Consider the following 11,815-nt stretch of genomic DNA (forward strand, 5'->3'; position numbering starts at 1 on the left):
TATACAGTGAGGGGGTGCGGGGTGTATCAGTGTGTTATACAGTGAGGGGGTGCGGGGTGTATCAGTGTGTTATACAGTGAGGGGGTGCGGGGTGTATCAGTGTGTTATACAGTGAGGGGGTGCGGGGTGTATCAGTGTGTTATACAGTGAGGGGTGCGGGGTGTATCAGTGTGTTAGTGTATTTGTGCTTTACTAACTGAATCGAAGTGTCTGTATATGTTACCTTTAGATTGGTGACCAGTTGGTTGAGATCAATGGGGAGCCAACTGTGGGAATGAGCCATGCTCGAGCTGTGGAACTGATCCGACACGGTCAAGACAAGATCCATCTCCTAATGCGCTGTGGGAATGGGCAGGTCCCTGAGTTTGGTAAGTGACTGAGTCAGTGTTAGTGACTACACTGTCGTCCAGAACAAGAACTGTCAGACGTGTCAGATTGTGGGTACCCTGTTGGAAGGTCAGCGCAGAGAGAGTGCCGCACTGTCGGAGACTCAGCGCTGAGGGAGCGGGCACTGTCGGAGGCTCAGCGCCGACAGAGCGGGCACTGTCAGAGCCTCAGCACCAAGGGAGCAGGCACAGTTGGAGGGTCAGCGCTAAGGGAGCTCAGCCCTGTCCTGAGGTACTAAGAGGCACCTTTAGGACACCGCTGCTTGGTCTTTCTGTGCACAGTTTGGCCAATGATGATCCTGTTTACCACAGTGACACCTGGCGAAGAGAATCATCTTCCGTGGCTATGATTGGGCGGCACGGTGACTCAGTGACTAGCACAGCTGCCTCACAGTGCCCGGGACCCGGTTTGATTCCAGCCACAGGTTACTATCTGTGTGGGAGTTTGCACATTCTCCCCATGTCTGTGTGGGTTTCCTCCAGGTGCTCCGGTTTCCTCCCACAGTCCAAAGGTGTGCGGGTTGGGGTGGATTGGCCGTGCTAAATTGTCCCGTAGTGCCCAGGGATGTGCGGGTTAGGATGGATTGGCCATGCTAAATTGTCCCATAGTGCCCAGGGATGTGCAGGTTAGGGTGGATTGGCCGTGCTAATTTGTCCCGTAGTGCCCAGGGATGTGCGGGTTAGGGTGGATTGGCCGTGCTAAATTGTCCCGTAGTTCTAGGGTAGGAAATGCGGAGATGGGATGCTCGTCGGAAGGTCGGTGTGGACCCGATGGGCCGAATGGCCTGTTTCCACACTGTAGGCCTTCTATGATGCTATGGTTGCCTGTGAGCAGTGCTGAATTTTACAAGGGTCTCTTCCTCTGACCCTCGTCTGTGTGACTGATGTTTATTAACTGTCTTCTCCTTCTCTTTCTCTTTTTTTTTCTTGTCTTTCCCGTCTCCTGTCTTCCTCCTGCTGCTTCTTGACTCTGCCACCTGCGCCTCCACCCCCAACCCATCCTCCTCCCAAAGCCACGAGCCCATCTCAGCTCTCGGTCTGTGTGACCAACTCCCGGCATGGGGAGCCCTGCTTTTTCCTGCTGGGCCATTCTGACAGCATTCGGTGGGTACTGGCTGAGCGCAGGGGCACAGCTTTCCCACCTGCAGCCGGGAATTCCAGCTGGGATGGAGGGAGGGAGGGCGACTGAGCTGGAGAGAGGTGGAGGAAAGCTGGCAGAGGGGAGAAGAAGGGTGAGGTGGGTAGAAGGTGAGCAAGACAAAGACAACAGGGGAGAGCGAGTGGGAGGGAGAAGAGTGAGGCAGGAAGAGAAGGCAAGAGATGCAGAGGAGCAAGGCCAGAAGGAAAATGAGGAAGAAGATGGGGAGGGAAGGAGAGAGAGCAAGGGAGACGGGGAGAGTCCGAGAGAGGGAAGGAGAGGGGGTAGTGAGAGGGAGAGAAGCGAAATTGGTGGGGGAGTGGGGGGGGAAGAGAGAGTGCGAGCATGTGAGGCGGGGAGAGAGGTAGTAAGGATGGCAGGGAGGGAGGGACAGAGAGAACGAGGCAGAGAGAGAAGGGGAGAGAGGTAGCAAGAATGGGAGTGAGGGAGGGAGAGAGAGAGAGCAGGTGAGGCAGAGAGAGAAGGGGAGAGAGTTAGCGAGAATGAGAGTGAGGGAGGGAGAGTGAGGGAGGGAGAGAGAGCATGTGAGGCAAAGAGAGAAGGGGAGAGAGGGAGACAGCGAAGGGGGTGATGGGGAGATTACGGGGAGTAACGGGTGGGGAAGAGGGGAAGTGTGAGCGTAGCCCTGCGAGGGGGTGGGAGGGCGAGGGTACGAGTGGATGAGGGCAGAGAGTGAGGGAGAGACAGTGAGTGGGTGAGATGAGGAGTGTGAGGAAGAGAGGGACAGAGTGAGGGAGAGGAGAAACGGAGAGTGGAAGAGGAATGGAACGGGGTGGGGTTGGAGAGTGAGGTGAGGGAGCAAAGGGGACTGCTGTGGAGGGGGGAAAGCATAAGTGGTAGGGCATAGGGAGTGAGCGGGAAGGAGGTAGGCAGGGCGAAGGGAGAAGGGAGAGTGAGAGAGAGAGAGGTGGGGCCAGAGCGAGGGGAGAGACTGAGCAAGGCAGAGAGAGAGGAGACGAGGGAGTGGGGCAGCCAGAGTGGGAGTGTAGGGGGAATGGAAAGAGGGGGACAGAGCGAGGCAGGACCTAGTGAGGGAGAAGGGAGGAGAGTGAGGGGGGGGGGAAGGGGGGGGGGGGGAGACAAGAGAGGGCAATGGGGAGAGCGACAGGGAGGGGTAAAGCAAGTGAGGCAGAGAGAGAGGGAGAGGGCGACAGAAAGACAGGAAGGAGAGAGGGGTGAGATGGAAGGAGGGCAGGCCTTACACATTTCATTGGCAGGGCCCAGGGGAGTGTTGCCAAGCAAAGACACCTAGGGAAGCAGGTGTGTAGTTCCTTGAAAGTGGAGTCGCAGGTAGTCAGGGCGGTGAAAGAAGACTTTTAACAGGCTTACCTTTGTTGGTCAGAGCATTGAGTATAGGAGTTGGAATGTCATATTGCAGCACATCGATGAGGACGGTATTAGAATACTGTGTCCAGTTCTGGTCACCCTTCTATAGGAAGGACATTAAACTCGGAAAAGATGCAGAAAAGATTTACAAGGATGTCGCCGGGTCTGGAGGATTGGAACTATAGGGAGAAGCCGAATAGGCTGGGGCGTTCCTGCTTGGAGGACAGGAGGCTGAGGGGTGACCTTATTAGAGGTTTATAAAATTGTGAGGGTCTCGGATAGGCTGAATGGCCAGGCTGTTCCCCACCCAGGCTGGGGGAGGGTATAGATTTAGAGGGCATAGGTTTAAGATGAGAGGGGAAAGATTTAAGATGGGCCTGAGGGGGAATCTTTTTCACACAGGAGGTGGAACAAGCTGCCAGAGGTTGGTACCATGGCTAGGTTTGAAAGGCATCTGGGTGGGTACTTGAATAGGAAGGGTTTAGAGGGATATGGGCCAAATGCTGGCAAACAGGATGAGGTCAGACTCGGGTCTGTGGTCGGCGCGGACGGGTTGATCGAAGGGTCTGTTTCTGTGCTGTATCCTCTATAACTGATGTCCTCTTGAATGGCCTCCTCCTGTACTGTAACCGTTCTGTGATTCTGAGTGAGCTGTGTCTGTGGGAGAGGGATCTGGTTCGTGGAACAAAGGGCTTTGATCACTGTGCATTAAAATCCTGGAGGAGCTGGGACCCTGGCCAGTGCCAGATTGGCAGTAGAACGGTGCTGAGCTGGTTAACCACTGTGCCTGTTTCAGTATTGACAAAATTATTGCTGTGTTGCTGTGGCAACGGACTCAGTCAAAGCCAGGGAGGGGTGATGTGTGAACCATCTGTAACCAACAAAACATAAAATCAACCTACAACAGGTTCATCCCACAGTGTCACTCCCAAACTCAATCCAAAACTTAATTCCACTGCCTCACTGTCTCTCCCCATGGCCCTGTATTCATCCCCAAACTAATCCCAGTGCACCGTGCTCTCCCCGTAGCCCTGTATCGATCCCCAAACTAATCCCACTGCCCCGCTGTCTCCCCATAGCCCTGTATCCATCCCCAAACTAATCCTCTTCTATTTGTGATTTTTGTAAATGATTTAGATGAAGGAGTGGAAGGGTGGATTAGCAAGTTCGCGGACGATACGAAGGTGGTTCGCGTTGTGGACAGTGCGGAGGGCTGTTCTAGGTTACAAAGGGACATTGATAGAATGCAGAGCTGGGCTGAGAAGTGGCAGATGGAGTTTAACCCTGAAAAGTGTGAGGTGATTCATTTTGGAAGGACAAACTTGAAAGCAGAATACAGGGTTAACGGAAAGATTCTTGGCAGTGTGGAGGAGCAGAGGGATCTTGGGGTTCATGTTCACAGTTCCCTGAAAACTGCCACCCAGGTGGATAGAGTTGTTAAGAAGGCGTATGGTGTGTTAACTTTCATTAATAGAGGGATTGATTTCCAGAGCCATGAAGTTATGCTCCAGCTATACAAAAACCTGGTTCGGCCACATCTGGAGTATTGCGTCCAGTTCTGGTCACCTCATTATAGGAAAGATGTGGAGGTGTTGGAAAAGGTGCAGAGGAGATTTACCAGGATGTTGCCTGGAATGGAGGGAAGGTCTTACGAGGAAAGGTTGAGAGAGCTAGGGCTTTTCTCTTTAGAACGATGAAGGATGAGAGGTGACTTGATAGAGAGACAAAATGATGACAGGTATAGATAGAGTGGACAGCCAGAGACTTTTTCATAGGGTGGAGGTAGCTATTACGAGGGGGCATAGTTTTAAAGTGAGTGGAAGTAGATATAGGGGAGACGTCAGAGGTAGGTTCTTTACTCAGAGCGTAGTCGGGGCGTGGAATGCATTCCCGGAGAGGGTAGTGGAATCGGCCTCATTAGGGGCATTTAAGCAGCTATTAGATAGGCATATGGATGATAGTATAAGGTAGGGGTGGAAGTTAGATAGACCTTAGGATTAGGGTAAAAGTTCGGCACAACATCGTGGGCTGAAGGGCCTGTACTGTGCTGTACTGTTCTATGTTCTAATCCCATTGCCCCGCTTTCTTCCCCCAGCCCTGCATCCATCCCCAAACTAATCCCACTGCCCTGCTCTCTCTCCCCATAGCCCTGTATTGCTCCCCAAACCAATCCCACTGCCCCGCTCTCTCCCCATAGCCCTGTATCGATCCCCAAACCAATCCCACTGCCCCGCTCTCTCCCCATATCCCTGTGAAGCTCGATACTGGGATGGTCCTTGTTCCTGCTGCTGTTTAGCACCACATTGGGTGCTGTGTTTGCACAATGAGTTACATTAATCACTGAACACTCCAGCTGGTGGGTCCTTTGAGGCTTGTTCGGACAGTGACGTCTCTCAGCCAAACGCCCTGGAATTTGCCGGGACAGATACTTGGAATGTAATGAATATAGTTATAACCTGAAAAGAATGTCTTTTGAACTGAAAGAAAAGCAGCTTCGACTCTGCCCCCGTCAAACACTCCGAGGGACAGCACGGGGTTAGATACAAAGTAAAGCTCCCTCTACACTGTTCCTCCCATCAAACCCTCTCAGGACAGGGACAGCACGGGGTTAGAAACAAAGTAAAGCTGTTTATACACTGCCTCCATAAAACACTGCCAAGACAGGGACAGCTCTGAGGGCATGTGTTGTCGAATTCGCCCTGAACCCCCCTCCTAAACTCTGTGATCTGTCGCCTCAGGTTCTGATTGTAAAGTGAGATCTCTGTATCCCCTCAGGTCCTGACGCTGTAAGTAGGCCAGACCTTGGAGAAGTCACTGTGGTTCCAGTCAGGCAGGAGCACCCTGCCCGAGGTGCTGCGCGGGGCCAGGCCAGGCCTCAGTCGCACCATCCACGTGCTTTACTCTCCTCTGGCCCAGAACATCCGACGACGAGACAGGGGAGACTGTCCAAAGGCCAGTCCCAAGCTGCCGATGCCCGGCCTGTTGCCGGTAGTGCCCGGGGACACCGGAGGAACCGCAGGAACCAACAAGGTGATGATAGCGGGCCTGAAACCGACCTCAGGCCTCGGTCCCGGGCTCTGCGTGATCACTCCAGGCAGCAGTGAGCCCTCGGGTCTAGGGCCGATAATATCTCGGAGCCCACCCAATCCCAGGCTCCCCTGGACTGCTCTGCACCTGGTGCTTTAGGTGAATTAAAGGCCCAAATCCCCTCTGGCTACACTAGGCCTGAGGCTCTCCTTGACTCGAGTCCCAATGTTCCAGTTGAGTCCAGGTTCCATTCTCTCCCTCGCTACTCTAGGCCTCGGGCTCTCCTCGAATCTAGGCCCGATGCTCCGGTTGAGTCCAGGGTCCAGACTCTCCCGAGCTACCGTAAACCCCAGGCTCTTGGCAACAGCAGGCCCCTGTCTGAGGAGAGCACGGAGACCGATTCAGACAGCAGGGAGACGGATTGGGAGGAGGATACAGCCTCCTCTTCTCCAGAGCTGCCAACCCTCGGCAGCTTCGATGAGCAGAGGCAGTTGAGTTCCATGATCGGGAGGGGTCTAAATCTCAGTCGGGGGCCCCTACCGCCAGGCTCGGGCACTGCAGAGAGGGAGTACTGTGTCCACTGCGGCAGCCAGAGGGGGACAAAGGACAGCAAGCGAGGCAGACTGTGGGGGCTGCTCTCTCCAGGGCCCTGGCTTGTGCCAGAAGAGGAAAAGCTCCTCGGAATATTAGGGAGGTAGTGTCCAAGGGGCAGGTTGCAGCTGGCCGGGATGGGCAGGAAATGGTCAGGTGAGAGGTGATGCCCCAAGTGGCGGACCAGCCACCCCTGCTGGAAGTGTATTATAATCAGGGAAAGACTGCTGCTTATGGGGGACAAGTGTCAGCATCGCGCCGTCGGAGGGTCAGGGGTGACGGAGCGGGCGCCATCGGAGGGTCAGGGCCGAGGGGAGCGGGCGCCGTCGGAGGGTCAGGGCCGAGGGGAGCGGGCGCCGTCAGAGGGTCAGGGCCGAGGGAGCTGGCGCTCTCAGAGATGCTGCGATTCAGGAGGAGACATTAAAACCAATGCCCCCTGTGCCTTCTGAGCTGGGCACCGCAGATCCCAGTGCCCCCCCACCCCGGTGAGAGGAGCGAGTTCTCCAAATCCCTTAACCCAGATGTTTGAACAGTCGGTGCTGAGTGTCCCAGGAGCCTCTTCGCCGATTGTGGGATTGTGCTGTGCGCCGATCTGCTGCTCTGTTTCCTGCGCCCAGCGGAACTGTGCTGTGTTAAAAATGCACTTGATGTCTATCCCCGCTGGCCTGCCCTGAGACGGGAGCAGGCGCTACAGAGATGCAGAGCTTGGAAGTTGAATGTACGTCCATTTCCACAAAGAGTGAATATTTTAATGAAATTTTAATCATCTTGAGAATATATGTGGACATTGAATAAAGACTCAGTGACACAAGCCAATGCCAGTTCTCATCATTTCTGCCTGTCACTGTACATATAACGCTGGTCCATGTCTGACTTGTGTTTGAGGCAACTGCTGTCATCCTGAAATCGAGCCCCATTAATGCCGGAGTTGTAACAAATGTTGGAAGATTTTTTTTTGTAATGAGGTGCGAACTGTACCCCACTTTCAGATCAAAGGAGGTAGAAAGCACAGAATAGGTCTCTGCACACAACGAGAAATGATTTCATTGTGTAAAAGGAACGAGAGGTTTTTCAGGGTCATGGGGCGGGCTGGACAGAGAGAAAAGCTTCCTGTTCCTTAAAAGGGACAAAGAGGGGTGTGGATTTAAAATGATGTGCAAGGGGTGAAGTCAGCTGAACTTCTGCCCCCAGTGAGTGGTTCGGGTCTGGGATGCACCACCTGGAAATGTGGTGGAGCAATGTTCAATTGAAGCATTCAAGAGAGACATTGGATGGCTGTTTGTGTAGAAGAGGTGAGAGGGGATGTGGAAAATGCAGGAGATTGGCACTAGAGAAGAGAACTAGTGCAGCCACTGATGGACCAAATGGCCGCCTCCTGCACTCTAATGACTCTGTGATTCTCTGAGGTAGCTACAAGTCAACAGGAATGAGCCACTGGCACATAACCGTCCTAACTAAAACACCGATCTCCTTCCAAACACACACGCACAGTCTGTCTCTCTAACGGCACGTGGATCATTGACAGAGGTGGAGAAACTTAAAAAAGTCAGTTCAGTGTCTTTGCTTGCCCATCATGATGTTGAGAAGATCCCTCGTTCATTGGTGGGACCTCTTGTTGGTCATTCATCTTCCTCCGCAAACTTCCACCGCAGTTTGCAACAGCACAGAGCAACTCCGAGATAGTTAAGAACTGCTGATGCTGAAGTCTGAGATAACACAGTGTGGGAGCTGGAGCAACGCAGCAGGCCAGGCAGCATCAGAGGAGTAGGAAAGCTGATGTTTTGGGTCGGGACCCTTCTTCCTGCTCCTCTGATGCTGCCTGACCTGCAGCGTTCCTCCAGCTCCACGCTGTGTTAGCTCAGAGCAACTGTTTCACTTGGAAAATGTCTCTGATTTATCGATTCGAAAGTATTGCTGGAAAGATAACACTTTTTTTTTCACCAGGGTCAGACTGAGATTTTACTGCAGAGAACAGGCGGCACCTGCTGGGGAGAGCAACAGCACACACTTCTGTGTATTTCTCTCTGTTTCCTGGCAGGTCGGAAATGGGAACAGGTCACAGTTACCCAAGAATGAGTTAGCTTCACTTGCAAACAGCTCTTCGCCTGCTGATAGTTTGTCCCTGGTGGGAACTCGGAGTCACAAAAAACTGAGTTCACCGTAGGCATCAAGCTCGTTGCTGTGAAATGATACAGCCATCCTGATAAATCCCTGTTTTTACAATCGTCCTTCCTCTCGCAATGTACAAGACACGCAATGGAGCTGCTTCTCTCTATTCCCAGTCATGAGATAACTGGTGTCTGTCTGAGGACATTTCTCTCACTCCTAATCCCTCCCCTCTTCCCTACCCCTTCTGTTAAGCTTGTATCTCCCAATTTGTGGATTATATAGCAAGTAACAGACAGAGCTAAGCGATCCCACAGCTAGCAGATCGGATCTAGGCTCTGCAGTTGTGAATCGTGGTGGATAATAAAACAATTGTGCAAGGTTCTGCTCGTTGCGTAGGGAGGAGATGACTCACCAGGATGTGGCCTGCAATGGAGCAGTTCAGCAAAGGAGAGAGACTTAGTGCTGTTTTCCTTAGAGCAGAGAAGGCCGAGAGGAGACCTGATTGGGGTTTACACAGTTCTGAGAGGAATGGGCAAAGTACAGAGTCATAGAGCACGGAAACAGACCCTTCAGTCCAACTCGTCCATGCTGACCACATTTTCCAAACTAAACCAGCCCTATCGGCCTGCGCTTGGCCCATGTCCCTCCAAATGTTTCCTATTTATGAATTTATGCAAGTGTCTTTTGAACGTTGTAACTGAACCCACTTCCACCACTTCCTCTGGCAGTTCATTCCCGAAACCACTCTTTGGGGAAAAGAAAAGTTGTGGGATTAGATGTAGATTGATACAGGGCTATGGGGGGAGAGTGGGGCAGTGGGATTAGTTTGGAGATTGATACAGGACTATGGGGAGAGCGCGGGACGGTGGGATTAGTTTGGGGATTGATACAGGGCTATGGGGAGAGCGGGACTCTGGGATTAATTTGGGCTGAATAAAATCCTAAAGAACTGCGTGTGCTGTAAATCAGGAATAAAAACAAAGTTGCTGGAAAAGCTCAGTAGGTCTGGCAGCATCTGTGAAGAAAAAATGAGAGTTAACGTTTTTGGTCCAGTGTCTCTTCCTCAGAAATAAAGGACAACAGGGTGTAGAGCTGGATGAACACAGCAGGCCAAGCAGCATCAGAGGAGCAGGAAAGCTGATGTTTCGAGCCTAGACCCTTCTTCAGAAAACAAGGTTCTTCCTCAGAACTTAGTTTGTGGATTGAATACAGGACTATGGGAGAGAGCGAAGCTATGGGATTAGTTTGGGGATTGATACAGGGCAATGGGGAGAGAGCGGGCCAGTGGGATTAGTTTGGGAATTAATAAAGGGCTGTGGGGATAGAGCAGGGTAAGTGGGATTAGTTTGGGGATAGATACAGGGCTATGGGGAGAGAGCGGGGCAGGGAGATTAATTTGGGGATTAATACCGGGGTATGGGAAGAGAGCTGGGCAGTGGGATTAGTTTGGAATTTGATACTGGACAATGGCAGGGGGGAGAGCGGGATAGTGGGACTAATTTGGGGATTTATACAGCGGTCACTGAGACTAAACTCCAGCCCTGCAGTGTATTAGAGTTTCGCCAGTAATTTCTGTTTGTATTCTCACTGCATTAGAGCGTGAATGAAAGTATATTGGGGAATTAATCAGAATTAAAATAAAAGCTCTTGAATACTGTGTCTGGTTCTGGTCGCCCAGTTATAGGAAGGATAGTATTAAGATGGAGAGAGCTCAAGAGATTTTTCAGAAGTTTTGAGTTATAAAGAAAGGCAGGATAGCTGGGCTTTTTTTTCACTGGAGCAGAGGAGATTGAGGAGCAACTTTATACAGGTTTATAAAATCATGAGGGGTAACGATAGAGTTAATCGCAGGTGTCTTTTCCTTAGGAAGGGGGCTTTCGAGACTTGGGGACACATTTTTGATGTGAGAGAGTCAGGAGAGTTTCTAAAAAAGAGGGTGTGGAATGGACTTCTGGAGGATGTGGGCACAGTTACAGGGCTTAAAAGACACTTAGATAAGTCCATAAATAGCAAAGGTTTGGAGGGATATGGGCCAGGAACAGGCAGGCGGGACTAGTTTAGTTTGGGATTATGTTCGGTCTGTTTCTGTGCGGTACGAGAGTGGGAGAGAGAGAGAGTGACTAATTTCTGAGGGAGAGAACGAGAATTGATTTGAAGAGCAGGTAGCAGTTGAGAGAGAGGGGAAGGAAACAAACTGTGAGGCTGCACTTCCCGTTGAACGAACCCTCCCTCTTTTGGAGAGAGGAAATTGTTGTGGCTGAAGAAGACAAGGGCTCTGAGGGAGGGCTGCGGGAGAGAGCAGAGAAGGCAAGCCGCTGTCCCAGAAGAAATGTCCAGTGAGGACCAGCATGACGCTGTCGCGGAAGGTGACGGGCTCTTCAGTCGTTTTCAGGCATATGCTCGCACCAGGAAAGGCATGGTTTTACTCGGCGAGGTGGTAAGTGAAACTTACAGGAGGGTGCCCAGGGCACGCCCGTCCTCTGACAGCAGGCTAACTGTTCTCCACACACACAACGCTCTCTCTGTTTGTCTGTCTGTAGGGCGGAGTTCACGAACCCGCAGACTAGGGATGGAGCTCCTGCTTGCGGGCTCAGTCTGACTGTTATCCGGTCTCTCTCAATCTCTCTCTGGGTCCTTCTGCATGGTTTTCTCTCTCTGTCTCTCACTGTCTGTGTGTCTCGTCTCCCCTGCCCTGCCCTCTCTTTCTCTTCCTTCCCTCTCTTTTTCTTCCCTTTCCCCCGTTCTCTCTCTTTCTCTCTCTCTGTCTCTTCCCTCCCTTTCTCCCCTTCTCTCTCTTTCTGTCACTCCGCCTCCTTCTGTGAACACAGCTGTGCCCTGGCACACATTAACATGGCCATGGATAATGTCACGACTCTCTGTTAGCTATTAATAGCTGATACTCTCCAGCTCGGCTGCAAGTGGAAACTCGATTTCTGCTCACAGATTTCAGCGGCCCCAGGCCCTCTGCAGCTCTGAGACAGAACAGGGGCCTTCATTCAGTTGTGCTCACTCTGCTCCACCTGGCAACAGTGCCATCGCTGTGGCATGAACACCCGCACTCCTCACCCGCCTCACACACTTTCCCCCCCACACCCTCTCTCAACCCCAACACGCCCTCACCCACCCCCTCATCCTGTTTCCCCTCACACCCTCTCAAACCCCCAACATGCCCTCCCCCACACTCCCTCACCCACCCTGTCACCCTGTTCCCCCTCAC

At 52.3% G+C, this 11,815-nt stretch overlaps 2 protein-coding genes across 5 annotated transcripts in view; both read left to right on the forward strand.

The window, feature by feature from the left end:
- Positions 1-7,305, forward strand: part of LOC125487733 (membrane-associated guanylate kinase, WW and PDZ domain-containing protein 2-like) — a 38,955-nt gene extending 31,650 nt beyond the window's left edge. For 3 of the 4 annotated variants that reach the window (XM_048619895.1, XM_048619896.1, XM_048619897.1), the window contains 2 exons: positions 230-368; positions 5,647-7,305. In XM_048619895.1, coding sequence (XP_048475852.1) covers positions 230-368; positions 5,647-5,975 — 468 coding nt within the window. In that variant the 3' untranslated portion in view covers positions 5,976-7,305. Of the gene's footprint in view, positions 1-229; positions 369-1,399; positions 1,720-5,646 lie in introns of those variants that run through there. The other variant, XM_048619898.1, reaches the window with a different exon arrangement.
- A 3,314-nt stretch (positions 7,306-10,619) lies between these two features.
- The window catches only part of LOC109924726 (proteolipid protein 2-like), a 16,782-nt gene continuing 15,586 nt past the window's right edge, over positions 10,620-11,815 (forward strand). The window contains exon 1 of the mRNA XM_048619899.1: positions 10,620-11,035. Within this exon, the coding sequence (XP_048475856.1) occupies positions 10,928-11,035 (108 nt within the window). The 5' untranslated portion in view covers positions 10,620-10,927. The remainder of the gene's footprint in view (positions 11,036-11,815) is intronic.

The sequence above is a fragment of the Rhincodon typus genome, chromosome 44 (assembly GCF_021869965.1).
Source record: "Rhincodon typus isolate 14 chromosome 44, sRhiTyp1.1, whole genome shotgun sequence".
In the NCBI taxonomy this organism is placed as follows: domain Eukaryota; kingdom Metazoa; phylum Chordata; class Chondrichthyes; order Orectolobiformes; family Rhincodontidae; genus Rhincodon; species Rhincodon typus.